Source organism: Pelophylax lessonae (assembly GCF_965119305.1).
Source record: "Pelophylax lessonae genome assembly, chromosome: 12".
NCBI lineage: Eukaryota > Metazoa > Chordata > Amphibia > Anura > Ranidae > Pelophylax > Pelophylax lessonae.
Genome location: NC_138779.1, coordinates 127,139,633 through 127,159,360, shown reverse-complemented (window position 1 = coordinate 127,159,360; position 19,728 = coordinate 127,139,633). Strand labels below are relative to the sequence as shown.

The window sequence follows — 19,728 nt, the reverse complement described above, 5'->3', positions numbered from 1 at the left end:
GTTAGGACAAGTAGTGGGGAGTTTTCTGTATACTGACCTGTACTTCCTGTATACTGTATGTGGACCCCCCTTCCTGAGCATGCACAGCACCAGCATGACATGTACTTCCTGTATACTGTATGTGGACCCCCCCTCTTCCTGAGCATGCACAGCACCAGCATGACCTGTACTTCCTGTATACTGCATGTGGGCCCCTCCTGAGCATGCACAGCACCAGCATGATCTGTACTTCCTGTGTACTGTATATGGACCCCCCATCCTGGGCATGCACAGCACCAGCATGACCTGTTCTTCCTGTATACTGTATGTGGACCCCCGCCCCTTCCTGAGCATGTACAGCACCAGCATGACCTGTACTTCCTGTATACTGTATGTGGACCCCTCCCTCTTCTTGAGCATGCACAGCACCAGCATGACCTGTACTTCCTGTATACTGCATGTGGGCCCCTCCTGAGCATGCACAGCACCAGCATGATCTGTACTTCCTGTGTACTGTATATGGACCCCCATCCTGGGCATGCACAGCACCAGCATGACCTGTTCTTCCTGTATACTGTATGTGGACCCCCCCCCCCCCTTCCTGAGCATGTACAGCACCAGCATGACCTGTACTTCCTGTATACTGTATGTGGACCCCCCATCCTGGGCATGCACAGCACCAGCATGACCTGTACTTCCTGTATACTGTATGTGGACCCCCCCTTCCTGAGCATCCACAGCACCAGCATGACCTGTACTTCCTGTGTACTGTATATGGACCCCCCATCCTGGGCATGCACAGCACCAGCATGACCTGTTCTTCCTGTATACTGTATGTGGACCCCCCCCCCCCCTTCCTGAGCATACACAGCACCAGCATGACCTGTACTTCCTGTATACTGTATGTGGACCCCCCCCCTTCCTGGGCATACACAGCACCAGCATGACCTGTACTTCCTGTATACTGTATGTGGACCCCCCCTTCCTGGGCATACACAGCACCAGCATGACCTGTACTTCCTGTATACTTTATGTGGACCCCCCTCCTGAGCATGCACAGCACCAGCATGACCTGTACTTCCTGTATACTGCATATGGACCTCCTCTGCCTTTCTATTTCAGGGTCTCCCGAAGTTCTGTTCTTGGACCTCTCCTATCCTCAATCTACACTTCCCCTCTGGGTCAGCTGATAGCCTCCCATGGCATCCAATACAATCTTCAAGCCCCTCAGCTCACTCTTTTAGTCTCCTCACGCATCACTAATTTACTAACAGACATATCAGTCTGGATATAAGACTATTTCCTCAACTTTAACGCATTGAAAACTGAGCTCATAATTTTTCCTCCCCCACATGCCTCTTCCCCTGATCTCTATCTGGCAAGATCGATGACACAACTATCAACCCGTCCCCACATGCCAAGATCCTAGGTGTAATCCTGGACTCTGAACTATCCTTTCGGCCCCACATCCAATTACTGTCCAAATGTTGCCACCTCAACCTCCACAGCATCTCCAAAATACGTCCCCTTCTACAGAATGACACCACAAAGCTTCTAGTTCACTCCCTGGTCATCTCCCGCTTCGATTAATGCAATTCCCTTCTCATTGGCTTACCTCTCCATAGGCTATCCTCCCTTCAATCCATCATGAGTCTGCTGCCAGACTCATCCACCTTACTAACCGCTTCATGTCTGCGATTCCTCTCTGTCAATCCCTCCATTGGCTTCCACACACCCAACAAATTAAATTCAAAATACTAACAATAACCTACAAAGCCATTCACAATTCGACCCCCCGCTACATCACTAACCTAGTCTAAAAATACCAACCTAATCGTTCTCTTCGTTCCTCCCACAACCTTCTGCTCTCTAGCACCCTTGTCTTCTCCCATGACTTTTCCTGAGCCTCTCCCATCCTATGAAACTCCTTACCCCAATCTGTCCGATTATCTCCTATTCTGGTTGCTCTTAGATGATCCCTGAAAACCCATCTTTTTAGAGAAGCCTATCCTACCCACACCTAACAACTGTACATTTATTTTCTCTATCAGCTCATCCACCGCTGCTATTACCTTTTGTATCTCTTGACTCTCCCTTTTAGATTGTAAGCTCTAATGAGCAGGGCTTTCTGATTCCTCCTGTTTTGAATTGTATTGGAACTGTACTGTCTGCCGTCATTTTGTAAAGCGCTGCTCAAACATTTGGCGCTATATAAATCCTGCATAATAATATTAATACTATGAGTTAAAGGATTAGTTCCCCTGTACAGAAAGAAATGTAATGTAAAGGGGAACTAACAACAGACACCCTCCCTGTTTCTGCTGTACTTCCCTCTGGGATTTTTATTTTCCAAAGATGTAGCAGAGTACATTTTGGCCTCAATTCATGAAGACATTTTTATTTATTGGATATTTATTATAGCAGAAGTAAAAAAAAGTTTGTTTTTTTTCTTCAAAATTTCTGGTCATTTTTCCTTTATATAATAAAAAATAAAAACCCAGTAGTGATCAAGATCAAGTGTTGCATGACCGCACAATTGCCAGTTAACCACTTCAGCCCCGGAAGGTTTTACCCCCTTAATGACCAGGCCATTTTTTGCGATTTGGCACTGGGCTACTTTAACGGAAAATTGCGCGGTCGTATGACGCTGTACCCAAATACAATTTATGTCCTTTTTTTTCAAACAAATGGAACTTTCTTTTGATGGTATTTGATCACCTCTGCAGTTTTTAGATTTTGTGCTGTAAACACAAAAAGAGCGACAATTTTGAAAAAAGCGCCATATTGTTTATTTTCTGCTATAAAACATTCCCAATAAAAAAAATTTTTAAATTAAATTTTTTTATCAGTTTAGGCCAATTTGTATTCTGCTACATATTTTTGGTAAAAAAAAAATCCCAAAAAACATATTTTAATTGGTTTGCGCAAAAGTTATATCGTTTACAAACTAGATTTTTGGACTTTTTATTTATTTATTTATTAGTAATGGCGGCGATCTGCGATTTTTAGCTGGACTGCGACATTGCAGCGGACAGATCGGACCCCTAACTGACATTTTTGACACTTTTTCGGGACCAGTGACACTAATACAGTAATCAGTGCTAAATAATATGCACTGTTACTGTATAAATGACACTGGCAGGGAAGGGGCTAATACTGGGGGTGATCAAAGGGGTTAAATGTATGCCTAATATTCTTACTGACTGTGTGTGGGGGAGGGGGGGGGGGTGTTCTGTGACAGGCACAGAGAGATTGCAGTTTCGTAATCTTTCCCCGCCTGTCTGACAGAAGATCCGCCTGCTTTTTACATACGCAGGCGGGTCTTCTCTGGGTTTCTTGGCCGATCGCAGGAGGGCAGCGGCAATCGCTGCCCCTCCTCCCGTGGCCCGCCTCCCGCTGTGCCTAAACACAGCGGGAGCACACGTCTCCGAAACCACATGCACTCCAGTCACGTAGCAGGCGGCGGACGGTCGGCAAGTGGTTAAAGTAGTGCAGTGCCAAATAGTAAAAAAATGGCCTGGTCATGAAGAGGGTAAAACCTCCTGGAGCTTAAAAGGTTATAGATTATTTTTGGGTATGGATATTTTTCTATTCCAAAAATTTCTATTGCAATTTACAGAAAGGTACAAAAACCATCTGGCACATTAAAAACAAATAGTGTACATGGGTTACACGCCAGAGAACAAAATGTCTCAACAAGGTAACATGACATATATACAGTAAGAACTATTTCCTTCTTTGTGAGAGACCATAATGATAATCCCAGAAGATATTTACTCTCAGGTCCAGTCAACTCTCACCCCTCCACTATTGCCTATGGGGCAAGGGAAGAAGTGAGGACGACATTGCAGTGTTAGTAACATTAGTCATCCTGTCCAACAGGGCTCAGTGAGTGAGGAGCTGATGGGGCTAGACAATGCCCTCTGCTACCTCCAGCCCACATTTCATCTCCAGGGTGTAGGTCAGAAGTTGACTCATAAATGCACTCTATCCCGTCAAAAGAAACAATATTATAAAAATCATATGAGGCATCTGAAAGAAATTTAATCCAAGGGTCCCAGATTTTGTAAAAAAAGGCAATTTTATCATTCAAGATTGCCGATAGGCGTTCATTGACCATGATCCAAGATAATCTGGACTTTAATAAACTAAACTGGATCATTGGGGATCTCCAAGACCTGGCTATGGAAATTCTCGCAGCCAGAAAAAGGAACGCTATAAGCATCCTCCTGTGTCCTGGAGTCCTCTCCACCAGATGCCCCAGCAGTGCCTGTAATGGTGACTTGACAAGGTTTACCTGTGTAAATTAGTAAAGAAAATTATAAGTATGAATCCAAAATCTCCTGACTTTTGGGGTAGGTCCTCCAGGTGTGGAACATTGTACTCTTGAGGCAACATCCTCTAAAGCACAGCAGGCAGTGCTGTAACTTGGCCTAGGCCAACAAGGCCCGGGCCTAGGGCAGCACCTTGGAGGGGGGCAGCAAAAAAGCTGATGGGGCTGCACTGATATGCTGATGGGGCGGCACTGATATGCTGCCCTGATGGGCACTGATATGTTGCACTGATGGGCAATAATAGACTGCACTGATGGCCCCTGATGAGGCAGGACTGATAAGCAGCACTGATAAGGCAGCACTGATGGGCACTGATATGATGCACTGATAGGCTGCACTGGTGGCCACTGATGAGGCTGCACTGATATGTTGCACTGATGAGGCTGCACTGATGGGCAGTAATGAGGCTGCACTGATAAGGCTGCACTGATGGGCACTGATGAAGTTGAACTTATGGGAACTGATGAGGCTGCACTGATGGGCACTGATAGACTGTGGTTTTTGTCTGTGATTTACAGATCACAGGGCGGGTCATATACAGGAAAGGGTGTGGCCTTTACAGGAAGGGGTGTGTCATATTTAAATTAGAGGTGCCCAAGTTTAGTCAGGCCTAGGGCAGCACAAAACCTAAATACACCACTGACAGCAGGGAGGCCCCCAGGACACAAGATGCCACTCTTACTGGCACCATTTACCACCTAAGAAAGACTTTATAGTTTGCCTCACTCAATGAGGTGTTAACAAATGTTTTAGATGTATATTGTGCTAGCTTTTACCAGTCCTCCACGTCCAGTGTCTCAGGTATGGATATTTTTACATATTTACATTGATCCACCAAACCTGTGGTCTCCCCCTGATGTTGTTCATTGACAACATGATTGGAAAGTATTCCCTGACTGGTGCCTGGGCCAAACAAGCAACCTCCTGTGCTTAGTAAGCAGTAGGCAGATGCTTAGCATGGGACCAGAAGCTGGTGCAGATAATTGGAGTAGCGTGGTCCACTACAGTGATTGGTAGCTTTCAGGGGCATCCCACAGGTATGGTATATCAAAATGTCCACCTAGAATTCGTTGTTAAAGACTAATGCCTCGTACACACGTACCGATCGTCGGCTGACCGAATGGCCGTCTTTTGTCCAGGGCTGTCCTGTCCGCTGAAAAGTGCAAAAGACTGCACAAGAATTTTGTCCGCCGACTGCAGAAGTGATGTCATGTGCTGGTTAACTTTCCCTGTGTTTTTTCTTCTCTGAGCATGCCCAGTCTTGCAAATCTGCTGATTGTCGGCCAAATTCTGTACTGACTGGCGAACAATCGGCCGTTCTGGTGTTGGCCAACAAAAATTTTAATGCCTGCAAGACAGATTCTTTTCGGCCGAAAGTGCGCTGTCGGCTGTCGGAAGCATCATACTAACAAGCCTACAATCGGCCGATCGGTCGTCGGCCGAATATTTATGGCCGACAATCGGTACGTGTGTACGGGGCTTAAACTACAATTTAGTAAGCCCTTCTACTAACAAGCTTACTTTTTTTTTTACAATACGATTGATGAAATTTTGTCTGCCTTTTCTCCCTAGTGTGTGGTGGATTCCTGAGTGCCTCAGAGGGAATATTAAGCTCTCCGAATTATCCCTTTCACTACCCCCCCAACTCTCACTGCTCCTGGATGCTGGATGCAGGAGAAGGAAGGCTTGTCCAGCTTAAAGTGCAATACTTAGATGTGCAACGCTATGGATTTTGTCATTTTGACTGGTTGGAGCTCAGAGATGGTAACACATCAAGCAGGTATGCTCCCACACACTACACGGTAAAATGTCATTAAACCACTCAGGTGAATGAAATGATTCATGATGGCTTTCTCCATTGCTGCAGGTACTGTGGCTCTGTCACTCCCACTACATTCATTTCTAGCTCACATTGGTTACAAGTCAAGTTTGTATCTGATGACCTTAATGAAGGAGTAGGCTTCTTTGCAAAATATCAAATGATTGAACCAAACCAAGGTATGTCATTTAGCTTTATAAGCATTTTTTTTTTTTACAAATATTTGTGAAATGTATTAGAATTAACCCCAGGAAAAGGCAGTTAAAGCAATATAAACAAAAAAGTTGGGTATTTTTCAACTTCCTTTAACAGACCAAGCTGTCGAGTAAAAGTGACAAGTTGAAGGGTTGAGAGTCAAACCATTTACACTGACAGTGTTCTTACAGTGATCAGCTTTTATTCGTTTATGTAAAACGTTTATCCCAAAAGGTGAAAATTGTTGCTGTAACTTAAAAAGTGTTGGCTGGAGTTTAGCTTGGTTAGTCAAGTCCATCTAAATCTATTAGCAATACATTCTTCTCAGACTGACAGTGCTGCTGTTCTTAAGATTTTTCAATTTAGGACCATTTGTTTTGCATTTCTAATCATTAGTGGGTTCAAAATAATTTTCAGGAAAAGTCGATTTACTCCAAAATTGAAAGTTAAAGTGGAACTAAACTCACAGAAGTTCCAGTGATGCATCGTTAGTCCCTTGCTGACTGCGGTCATCTTCTCCCCAGCTAAGTTTGATTGCTGGGTTTTCAGCCTCTTATATGGCCTGTCAGGGACAGCCGAAGTGTGACACAAATACACGCTGAGCTGTGCATTCAGTAGAAGATTGCAAGTTGGCAGGTAAGTGTTTGTTATCAGGGCCGCTGATAGGGGGGGACCACCAGTCCTACTGTAAGGGGCCCAGGCACACAGGGCGGGGGGTTCAACAGCACAGGGAACTGGTGCGGATGGGCAATTACAGAAGGAAGCCCTGTGCGGCTCTTTGCAACAGCTGAAAGCCAGTTTCTCCCTCTCCTGCCAGCTTTCAGCCGCTGCAGGGAGAGACACAGACACAGGGCATTGTTTCTCTAATTACTTCTCCGACACCAATCCCCCTCCCTTTTCTGCCTGCTTCTGATCCCCCCCCCTCCCTGTGTTCCCCCCTTTCACTGTGCTGCCTCCCCCAGCGCTGCAGGCTTCCCTGTCCTATAAAAAAAAAATTGTAAAAAAAAATTAATAATCAAAAATTGTAATGAATCCTTTTAAAAAATTGTAAAATAAAATAATTGTAACAATTTTTAACATTTTAAAAAAATATATAATTAAGAAAAATGTAAATAAAAAACAATTTAAAAGGGCTAATTCACACAGGTTTTCTGTTATGTTTGTGTCCACTAATAATGATTTTAGTGAAAATAATTTTCCTTAATATATTAGGGGGGGGGGGCTGCCAGGTAGGCTGTACGGAGCCCCTTGATTTCTAACAGCAGCCCCGTTTCTTATTGAAGATAATAAATAGCAGGGCGCTGAGGTCAGTATCAAATAAAAAACACTTTAATAAAATAAGCAGCACACTTTCATAGAAGTTATGAAAAATATTGGTGTTAAGCACCAACAATCCCGCGCAGTGGAAAAAATGTTTTAATAAGTAATATGTGATTAAGATTGTTTCAAAAGGCAAGAAACAAAATTGCAAAAATTAGGGAGCCCCAGCGTGACTGTATGAACACGTAAGATATGAAAAATTATATAATAAAATATAATGGCTGTGCTCAACCTATTAATTAATTAATAGGTTGAGCGCAGCCATTATATTTTATTATATAATTTTTCACATTTCATAGAAGTTAGCATGAAACAGCATGGATAGGGAACACCTGGGACCAAGCAGCTTTAATCAGTGTGAGGCTTAAGGCCCCTTTCACACATACAGTCCGATCAGTTCATCAGTTCAGTCACGTCAAATGTATCAGTTTTTCATCCGTTATTCATCCGTTTTTCGTCAGTTGTCATCCGTTTTTCTTCAGTTGTCATCCGTTTTTCGTCAGTTGTTATCCGTTTTTTTCATCCGTTTTTCGTCAGTTGTTATCCATTTTTCATCCGTTTTTCATCAGTTGTTATCCGTTTTTCATCCGTTGTCATCAGTTGACATCCGTTTTTCATCCGTTGTCATCAGTTGACATCCGTTTTTCATCCATTGTCATCAGTTGACATCCGTTTTTCATCCATTGTCATCAGTTGACATCCGTTTTTCATCCGTTTTTCATCCGATCCGTTTTTTTGACGGATGAAAAATAGGGCATTCATCCATTCAAAAAAACGGACATTGACGGAAGTGGATGAAAACGGATGTTAACTGATGATCATCAGTTGTCATCCGTTTTTACATAGAGATGCATTGATGTCCGTTTTTCATCCGTCAACGGATGGATGAAAAACGGACAAACGGACAGCATGTGTGAAAGGGGCCTTAGGCATCACTGGGTAAACAGAGACTGAGGATGACAGGGAGTCAGCCAGCTCAAAGTATAGATATTAGCAGCAGTGTTCTAGACTGCACACGAGGATGACAGCTGTCAAAATGCCTGGTGGATGTCGGTCTTCTTCAAATGCATCTTCAACAAAATTATTGTTTAAGTTCTTTCGAACAACATTCACCAAGTCTTTGAATATGCGGTGAATTTTTGAACGAATGTTCATTTGAATATCTACCAGTGCAAAGCCAGCGAGGATGGGGGTGCTTTAAAATTAATTTTTGTTTCTTATTGATTTATTTTTTTATTTTTTCACTGTCCCTTTAAAAAAAAAAATCTGATCACTTTTATTGCTGTCTTAAGCAATGTAAACATGCTTTGTGACAGTAATGGGCAGTGACAGGTACTCTTTATGGAGGAATCTGGGGTCTACTAAACCCCAAACCCCTCCTCTTACACTTCAAAGTATTCAAAGCGCCGAAATCTGCATTTTTGAATACTTCAGACTTTATTTTAAATTGGCGCCATAAACTAGAAGTCACGTTGTGGCGTCCCTTCGGGGTTACTATATCGGAGACCCGATCAAAGCCAATTCCATCTTTGTTCAGCTCTCAGGCCAGCCGGCGGAAGGGGGGGGGGGGTCGATTCCCTCCCACTGCTTGTGATAATGGCTGAGTGGCTGCTTAGCTGCATCAGGTGTTATCACATAAAAGCCTAAAACGCTCTAAAAATCGGTACCAGGGTGATGCCTCTAGCTGCAGGCATCACCCCGGTACAACCACTTCCTCAAAATGACATACAAATACATGATTTTGCACAAAGTGGTTAAAACAAGAAGTGTGCTAGTGGCCCAATCACCAGGTAAAAATAATTTTTGGGGTTTTGGAATTTAATACCGCTTTAAAATTTGAATCGGATTTGTGGCTTTTGAGCAATATTTTGACTACATAATGAGGAAATACATTTATAAATTAAAATTATCACACTGCATTTAACAGAAGGATTCTGAATTAATGTCAATGTTTGAAAATATATTTTATTGTATGTCATTGGGGTAAATCTTAAATTACATACAATAAAACTGTAACGTTCATGCGTTTTTGTTAGTGGATGGATTTACAGCTGCAGAATTATTACACTCAGTAGCCTTGTAGAGATTCTGTTGAACAAACATATCCAACTCTCAGGACTTCATCACCGTGCACAGCCTGTTATGCAATATACATATACTCAATCAGATGTTTAATGGAGGGATAGAATATATGAGAATGTATAGATGAGAGACAGGCTATTGTATGGTGAGCACTAGGAGTGGTATTAGGAGAGTTGCAGGTGATGGTAAAGCAGATAGGTTCTGATCAGTGGTGGGATTCAAAAATTTTAGTAACCAGTTCCGACTTTCAGTAAAGGTGTCCGATCTGTCCGCCGAAAATGTCGCAGTCCCGCTAAAAATCGCAGATCGCCGCCATTACTAGTAAAAAAAAAAAAAAAAAAAGACATAAATCCTTCCCGTAGTTAGTAGACGTGATAATTTTGCGCAAACCAATCAAAATACGCTTATTGCGATTTTTTTTTTTAACCAAAAAGATTTAGCAGAAAACAAATTGGCCTAAAATGACGCAAAAAGGGACGCAATTTAGTAAGAGAGAAATATGGAACAAGGGTACTAGAGGTACCAGAACATTACAAAAACAGAGAAAACTTTTTTCCAAATTTTAGAATTTATAGTAGCGGTGTGATGAAAGCTAATTCCAATAGACATTACTAAAGACACCATATCTGAAGAAAAAGAGCCTCACGTTGTTGTTGGTAAAATATGAGTATTGGTTCTTGCAGTTATTTTACACCAGATACAAGTCAAAGGTTACTGCCTCATTCTTAATATTTGACAGAATGACATGTACATAAGCATACCCCCATGGAGGACCGTGTTTTCCCACATGGGGATGTGCAGGTGTTCCGTGCATCCCTGTACAGACGGCAGTGAGACTGTACCGGGATGCATAGAACACAGCTGCGCTGCCTGGGTGTTTTTGTGGCTGTGCATGAACACAGATATCAGATTGGCAACAGCAGCTGTGTCCCAACTGACAGCAATGGGACTGCCTGAACGGGGATGCACTGAACATCTGTGCATCTTTGTGCAGGTAAACACAGCTTCAACAGACATACGGTTTTGTATTCCCCGTGTAAACTAGGCCTTAAAGTGGATGTACACCCCGCTTATGAAATCTGACCTGGGCACATATTTCTGTAGTGCTTACTTATCTCTCTCCAAAGCCCTAAGGCCTGTGTCTTTCTGCTGCTCCGTTCCTCTGTTATCAGCATGATAACTTTTGACAAGTTCTCGGACACAGGAGATAAAAGCAGCTGGAAATTTATGTCAGGGTGGGTGCATAGAGATAGATTAGCAGTGAGCTGGTCTATTCACAGCACAACTCTACATGTTTCTTCCTTCATCTGCCTATATAGAGGGGGAAAGGGGAAGGGGGGGGGGTGCTTTTCCTCCAATCAGATTTCACATTGTATGCCAAAACTCCACACCCAGTGCTGGAACAGGAAGAAACAGTTCTAACAAGATGTTTACTTTCTAAACAGTGTAGAAAGCTGAAGACAGCAGATATACAAATACAACTTATGAAAAAAAGGAGGGATGGTGGCGCTGCCTATGAAAGGAAACTTGATATAAAGTGCAGCAATGAAATGCTAGTAATGTATCTTCAGTTTGCAAAGATATAAATATAAAGTGACTGATGCATATAAATATTAAACCATGTGATGCAGTGTGGTAAATATCAGACAAAATTAGCAACCAACAGTATAGATATTATTACTAGCAGCAAGCAATTGTAAATATTATAGGTGCAATATCTAAGGTGCTTGAAAAAAGGTTATAAATTATAAAGTGACTGGTGCATATAAATATTGAATCCTGTGATATAATGTGATAGATATCAAGCGAAAATGGCAATAAACAGTAAATAGCAGCAAGCAATAATTAAATGTTATTAGTGCAATTTGTAAAGTGCTTATCAAAAAAGTGCTCTAGTGTGTATAAAAAACCCCAACTTTACCATATAATATGGTATGGGGGTGAAATAAAGTGCCAACAACAAATGGTAATAAATATGCACACCAAAGAAAGTCCAATATAAGTTAACAGTCTCTATGTCACATGCAGTGACCAAATGCAGGTGTAAGATTCCAAATCAATATAGGTGACAACACTCTGGTGGTGGTTTATAAGGAGTGACCCCGTGGTGGGCGGTGAGGTGCTGGGTGATCCTTCTGGTAGAAAAACACACTTACCAGAAACACCCACCCCACACAGGGGTATATAGCGGGTGTGTAAAATATATCCAGCGACCCAACGCTCTCTGTATTTCCACCTATTCCTGGATAAGGGCGTCCTACAGGAAACCTGGGCGGTCCTAGTATAAGGTATCCCTTAGGGTGTTGGTGGATCCTACTAGGCTCCTAGCAGTGGATAAGGTCCACCACGGGGTCACTCCTTATAAACCACCACCAGAGTGTTGTCACCTATATTGATTTGGAATCTTACACCTGCATTTGATCACTGCATGTGACATAGAGTCTGTTAACTTATATTGGACTTTCTTTGGTGTGCATATTTATTACCATTTGTTGTTGGCACTTTATTTCACCCCCATACCATATTATATGGTAAAGTTGGGGTTTTTTATACACACTAGAGCACTTTTTTGATAAGCACTTTACAAATTGCACTAATAACATTTAATTATTGCTTGCTGCTATTTACTGTTTATTGCCATTTTCACTTGATATCTATCACATTATATCACAGGATTCAATATTTATATGCACCAGTCACTTTATAATTTATAACCTTTTTTCAAGCACCTTAGATATTGCACCTATAATATTTACAATTGCTTGCTGCTAGTAATAATATCTATACTGTTGGTTGCTAATTTTGTCTGATATTTACCACACTGCATCACATGGTTTAATATTTATATGCATCAGTCACTTTATATTTATATCTTTGCAAACTGAAGATACATTACTAGCATTTCATTGCTGCACTTTATATCAAGTTTCCTTTCATAGGCAGCGCCACCATCCCTCCTTTTTTTCATTCACAGCTATAGTCTTCGGACTATTATCTAGGGAGGCTGCAGCCTATATATATATTTATATATCACGTTCACACTTAGGCAATACACCTTTTTTGCATTTGCACATACAGCTTGTACACTTATCCTCCCCTCTAAATTCACAACCAAATAGACCATTAGCGCGGAAATTTTATATCTTTCAAATACAACTTATGTAGGGAGATTTGTCTCATCTCTGTGAATCACCTGAGGCTGTTTACTTCACTGTGAGGGTTTACATCTACTTTACAGGGATTTTAAAGTCTCGTTTAAAAAAAACATCTACTTTAAAGTGATTGTAAAGTCTTGTTTAAAAAAAAATAAAATAACAAACATGTTATACTTACCTGCTCTGTGAAGTGGTTTTGCAAAGAGCAGCCCAGATCCTCCTCTTCTCGGGTCCCTCGTTTCTGTTCCTGGCCCCTCCCTCCTATTGAGTGCCCCCACAGCAAGCAGCTTGCTATGGGGGCACCCGAGCCAAGCTGCAGATCCGTGTGTCCATTCAGACAGGGAGCTGACATTTGGACCCACCCCTCTCTCTCCCGATTGGCTTACTGACTTTGATTGACAGCCGCGGGAGCCAATGATGCCAGAGCTGTATCTCAGCCAAGCAGGAGGGAGAGTCCCAGGACAGCTGAGGGACTCTTGGATATCGCTGGACAAAGAGGGAGCTCAGGTAAGTATTAGGGGGTGCTGGGGAGGCTGCTACACACAGAAGGCTTTTTTTCTTAATGCATAGAATACATTAGGGATAAAAAAAAACATCCTGACTTTACAACTCCTTTAATTTTCTCTATCCCAGCGGTCAGTGATACACGGTGAGATTATACGTCATGTAAAAAAACCTTTTAAATGTGTTTGAGGTACTTTTCAGAATGTGGAACTTTGTGTTTTGGTAGGAAGCTGTTCCTGGGATGAATTCCTATGTGATGGACGGCGATGTGTCTTGCTTCCAGCCCTCTGTGATGGAATCTTTGACTGCATTGATAGGACAGATGAAGAGAACTGCAGTCAGAGCCAATGGGGTATGTCTCTGATAAACAGTTGAATACAAGCTGCTCCAAGCAGTCTCCCCCTCGCATCCATACAATGTGCCGCTGCAAGCCTGACTTGTAGCTCACCTTCAAATGTAAAGAATGTTTATTGCCACAATTATATAAACACTGTGACTATAAGGCCCCTTTCACACTAGTGCGACTTGTCCCACGATTTTGGACTGCAAAATCGCATGACAAGTCGTTTTCCATTATTTTCAATGAGCCCCATTCATATCAGTGCATTTTGAAGTCGCACCGACTTCAAAGTAGTTCCTGCACTACTTTGCCATGATTTGATTGCGTTTTGAGCCATAGCCATAGCCATTGCTTTCAAAATCGTGGCAAAGTCGCGTCAAAATCGCGTTGCATAAGTGTGAAAGGGGCCTAATACACATGACAAGGTGCTTATTACCATTATTGAGGCTGAACTCTATGCATATAAATCTTTATCTAAATATATTTCTTAATAGTCACAAACTATTTAAATTCACTTTGTGTGTAGTAAATGCATTTGCAGACTCAGATATTACCCTGCTGCACATAGCCATTGCCGAGAGCACAGCTGTGGGAGGGGCCCAGAAGCTCCACCCACTACAGGCTGCCTGCAGAAAACTACAGGTAGGGGGTGGAGACGAGACCAGTCATTCTGTATGATTAGAGAGGACAGCAGTAACTGGTCTTCATAAAAAGAAACTCCTGAACAAAGCCAAAGTGCAAAAGAACTCAGAGGTTCAGATAAGAAGAAACATGGCCCTTTGCCCTTGGATAATATTTGTTTAGCCCGGAGTTCAGCTTTGGAGTACAGTTGAACTTTCAGGTTAAATCAGCTTAATACATTTCTGCTGCAATAAAACCAAAGGAGTGCAAAGTCTTACAATTCATTTTCTTAGAAATCAGCCACAGCCTGAGTAGCAAAGCCTGTCCTCTGCCTGTATGCTGTAAAGAAGGACCAATTCTCTCTGTTGGGAAGCAGGGGCCCCTCTGTGACAGTCCAACACACGTCGGCCTTATGGTATAGAGCTTTTCAATCAGCAAAACCCATACTCCCAGCTGATTGGAGAATTCTTGCTCTGACTTCGCAGACCCTGAACACCTTTTGTTTTGATGCATCTGTAATGTATTTAGCCAATCAAACTTTCAATGTAATAACTGTTTTCTATGTGCCCTGTTCACACCATATATGTGCGGCGGTGTGCAGAAAAATGGCGCTCAATGGATATGGTGTAAACAGACACTAAATTACATATTTTTGCAGCCAGGGTCCTGGCACACTAGGAGATTTACTGCCTATAACATTTTTTAATTGTAGTATACAATACATACGTGATCGTATTACACCAACTTGTTGTCAGGTTAAATTAACCACTTGCCGACCGCCGCACGACTATTTACGTCGGCGGTCAGCCCCTCACAGGCAGAGCGACGTAGGGCTACGTCGCTAGCCTGTGAGGGTCTAGGGTGCGAGCGTGCGCCGCCGGAGGCGCGCTCCCGCGTGGTCACGGACCCCCCTGTGTGTGTGACCGGCGGACCCGATGTCCGCCGGTCACTCGCGATCGTCCGTTAGAGCGGGAGAAAGGCAGGCGGCTAATGTAAACAAGCCGCCTGTCATTCTCCCCTGTGTAGGAATGGTGATCATACGGTTCTACTATGTAGGACCGTTGATCACTGTTCCTACACCTCAAGCCACAGCCAATCACAGTTAGAATCACGCCCCTAAGGACACACATAAACCCAGTGTCATTTTACAGTAACAGTGCATATGTATAGCACTGATTACTGTAGAAATGTCACTGGTAACCCTAAAAGTGTCAGAAATGTCAGTCAAGGGTCTGATCTGTCCACCGCAATGTCGCAGTCCCGCAAAAAAAATCGCAGATCGCCGCCATTACGCGTTAAAAAAAACCAACAAAAATGACAAAAATCTTTCCCTTTGTTAGTAAACGCAATAACTTTTGCGCAAACCAATTAAAATACGCTTTTTGTGATTTTTTTTAACAAACATATGGTAAAAAAAAAATATTGGCCCAAAATGTTAAAAAATTTTGATTTTTACTTTTTTTTGGGGGGGAATTTCATATAAAAAAATGTGAAAAATATTGTTATTTTTGCAAAATTGACGCTGTTTTTTGTTTATAGCGCAAAAAGTAAAAATCGCACAGGTGATCAAATACCACCAAAAGAAAGCTCTGTTTGTGGGAAAAAAAGGACGTCAAATTTGTTTAGGTACAGCGTCGCACAACCGCGCAATTGTCCATTAAAGTCACGCAGTGCCGAATCGCAAAATAGGCCCTGGTCAGGAAGGGGGTAAAATCTTCCGGGGCTTAAGTGGTTAAAGTGGTTTTAAATACTCAAGGTTTTTCACCTTAATGCATTCTATGCATTAAGGTGAAAAACCTTCTGTGCTGCAGCTCCTCCCAGACCCTACCTCCTTTTTCTTACCTGAACCTGCTTCTATCCAGCCATGTGCACAAGCACAGTGGCTCCAGCCGCTGTCTCTCTCCTCATTGGACAGATTGATAGCAGCAGAAACCATTGACTCCCATTGCTGTCAATCAAGTCCTGTGACACGGGAGCAGGGCGTGGGGTCGAGTCTGTGTCAATGGATGTGGCAGCAGGATTCAAGAGCAAGCCTGCACGAGTGCCTCCAGGGAAATCGGCTTTCCTTGGGGGCACCCGATGAAGTGGGAAGTGGAGGAGCCTGGAGCGCCGGTGGGGGACCCCAGAAGAAGAGAATCGGGGCTGCTCTGTGCAAAACCATTGCACAGAGCAGGTAAGTATAGGCATGTTTGTTATTTGTATTTAAAAACAAATTTAGGGTTTACAACCACTATAAATTTGCAAGTTGGTAAGCTACAAATGGCGATGTAGGCTGTAGAACATTCCTAGTGAAGCTTGAAATCTGTGTACAATTTGTGTTTCAGTAGTGTGTGGGTATTGCTCAATTAGTTCTTTGAGTCCCTTTCTTTTAATGTTTAAAACCTGAGAACTGGACGCCGGGTGAATTTTTCATCCTACAGTTCAATGGGCAAACAAAAATGAAGGTGGTTTAAAAGGCCGGATATGAATTACCTTAATGCATCCCCTGCATTAAGAAAAACAATGTCCCTGTATTTGTGTTGTCCCCATTGATCCAGAGCTGTGCTGTAGTGGCTCTCTCCTCTCTCTGCTTAAAGAGGCAGCAGTGGGAGCCATTGGCTCCTGCTGCTGTCAGTCAAATCCTGTAAGCAGAGGGATGTAGGGCTGGGCTGCACTGTGTGTGTCAATAAACACATCTATAACCCTTCTCCACTCCATCCAATCTTTTGGCTGCACGTGGGCTTTAAAGTGTTACTAAACCCAGGAGCCTGCATTTATTATATCTGGTCTCCTACAGTACACAGAACATGGAATGCAATTATTTTATTAAATTTAAACTTCTAAATACATTTTCTCATCAGCAGTATATATCAGTTTTGTGACTTATATCAGTATCCAGCTGAGCACTAACGCTTGTAGGAGGAGTATTCATTCTTATCTGATGGTCCTATGAGGTTGACCCTCTGTCTGGACAGTGCTGATTGACCCTGTGCTGATCTCATGCACCCCCCCCCCCCCAAAATAAAACAAAAAAAACAAATAAAACTCTCTAACAATACACATCAAACTGAGCATCTGCAGAGTGGCTCCGAAGGCTCTGCCTTATCAGGAGATGGATTAGGGACAGTGGAAGAAGGGGAGGATCTGAGAAGACAGGATCAAACAGCCTTTTTACACAATGTAGAGGATTAACTCCTTAGGTTCCACAGTGAGTATAACAAGCATGCTTTACTGCATATACAGACTGCTGTGGGTTTAGTAACACTTTAAAGCTGAACTCCAGGACAAAAATTTTATTAGATTCTTTACTAGCTTAGTATCCCTAAGTACATGTTTACTGTCCGTATATCTTGCTGCAAAATGGTTCAGTACACACAGCACTGGATTTCTTGGTGCTTCAGAGTTGAGAGATGCATCTATAGGAGTGAAGGGTCCCAATCACTTCCCTCCCCTCTCCTTCCCCGCTATAGTCACAGCTCTCACCCCTGCGGGTCCAGGAAATCAAGCACTGTGTGTAGAAGCCGGCTTGCAGCTAAGTGTAATTTTATAGTTATATAGTTACATAATAGTTGAGGTTGAATAAAGACCATAGTCCATCCAGTTCAACCTGTGTAGGTGTGTGTGGCCGTAATCATTTCTCAAACCCCTGAATGTTCTGATCCTTGAGATGTACGTCCAAGAGTCTTTTGAATGTAGCCATACTTCCCACAGTAACCACCTCTTGTGGTAGAGAATTCCACAATCTTGTAACCCTAACTCTTTATATTATGCAGCAGCCATCCACACACAGTAAAACATGCTAATAGCTAATACACTGCTTAATATTGAAACCGAATAACTAAATGTATGGGTATATATTATGACTTCCTATTTCTAGGATAAAAACGTATGTCTGTATTGATGACAGCAGTAAAAAAAAAAAAAAATAGGGGAAGACCGCAGATCTGGTTTAGTAAAATCAATTTTAAATTGACAGAAAAGCATAAAATCACTTACATCAAAGCTAATACTGGAACACTTTTACCAGAAATATCAGGATAGCAGGAAGCCATGTAATATCAGCAGCAGTGGTGAGAAGAGGTGAAACCAGCAGCAAGCTCATGGTGTATCTTCAGAGCAGAACCCACTTAAAGGTGTAAACTGTCAGCATTCACAGGGGCTTCAATCTGATCAGTATTGGTCAAACATGGTAATGCATTTCTCAAGCCTGATGGGAAGACAACAGATGGCTGCCTTATAATATGTAAACCCAACATTTTATATTCCTAATTTGTGCCTGGTGTACCATATACTTGTAACTAAAAGTATCCTGTTCTCTTTGTATTGTTTCCTTTGTAGGAAATCCTGGTGTTGTTGTGTGTCCCTCTACTTTCCTATAAAAAATAAATTAAAAAAAATTAAAAAAAACTGACCACACTAGGCAGGGGAGCACAGCATGGTCAGTTTTCTGGCTGTGCTGGAAGCTAATTGCGCTCACCCCCCCCCCCCCCCGTACACGGCCATTCAATGGTGCTGTGTGCTGCTGTTTCTCCACCCTCACCTCTCTATGCAGCTGAGAACAGTGGGTATGTGGTCACTTATAAAAAAGGTGAAAAAACGTCCCATACCCCCCCTCCCCCTCCTTTGCCCTTCCTCTCTCCTCCCACCTCCTCTCTTTTCTATCTCTTTCCTCTCTATTTCTATTCTTTTTCTTTTGTTATTTTTCCAGGTTTTCTTTCTTTTTTTTTTTGATGCTCCAAATACCCATATATTACTATATTGTATTTCATGTGGGTCTCGGACCTCCCTACCATAACCTTTCTGTGTTATTACATTATTACGCTGCATGTCTAACCAAATGTGCTATCTTTGTCAATGGTTTATACCAGGGCTTCCCAAACTTATTTGGGCCGTGATCCACTTCTGAATACAGTTACTTTTCGGGACCCACTTGCTTGTAATTTGTTGGTGCTAAATAAATACATAAATAAATACAAATAATAATAATGCATAAAGGGAGGGGGATGTTAAACTAAAAATATCAATTTACTACTTTTCAATTTATTATGGAATACACTTGCCAGATGTTCTAAGTGAGGGGTCAGAAACGGCGGAGTTGTAAGTAATCAGCACCCTCAGACAGTACAAGGCAGGCAGAGGACAGAAATCAACCACCCCAGGACAGTGAACAGCAGACTATATGGCACTCACCCTCCTTCCTCTCCCAGCAGTCCACAGTGAAGGTGAATAGTGATGGACGAACATCGGCCGGGGCGGTTTGCGAACGTAAGCCGCAAACTTTCTCAAATGTCTGCGAACCGTAAGTTTGTGGTGGGTCCAATTGACTTTAATGGGGGCGAACTTTAAAAACCTTTAGGTCATATTTGCAGCCACAAAAGACTTACTAGCTGTACACAAATA

General features: G+C 42.5%; 1 protein-coding gene across 2 annotated transcripts in view; it reads left to right on the top strand.

Annotated features, from left to right (window-relative positions):
- The window catches only part of MFRP (membrane frizzled-related protein), a 145,646-nt gene that overhangs the window by 88,536 nt on the left and 37,382 nt on the right, over positions 1-19,728 (top strand). For both annotated transcript variants that reach the window (XM_082274065.1, XM_082274066.1), the window contains exons 6-8: positions 5,886-6,093; positions 6,181-6,311; positions 13,615-13,740. In XM_082274065.1, coding sequence (XP_082130191.1) covers positions 5,886-6,093; positions 6,181-6,311; positions 13,615-13,740 — 465 coding nt within the window. The remainder of the gene's footprint in view (positions 1-5,885; positions 6,094-6,180; positions 6,312-13,614; positions 13,741-19,728) is intronic.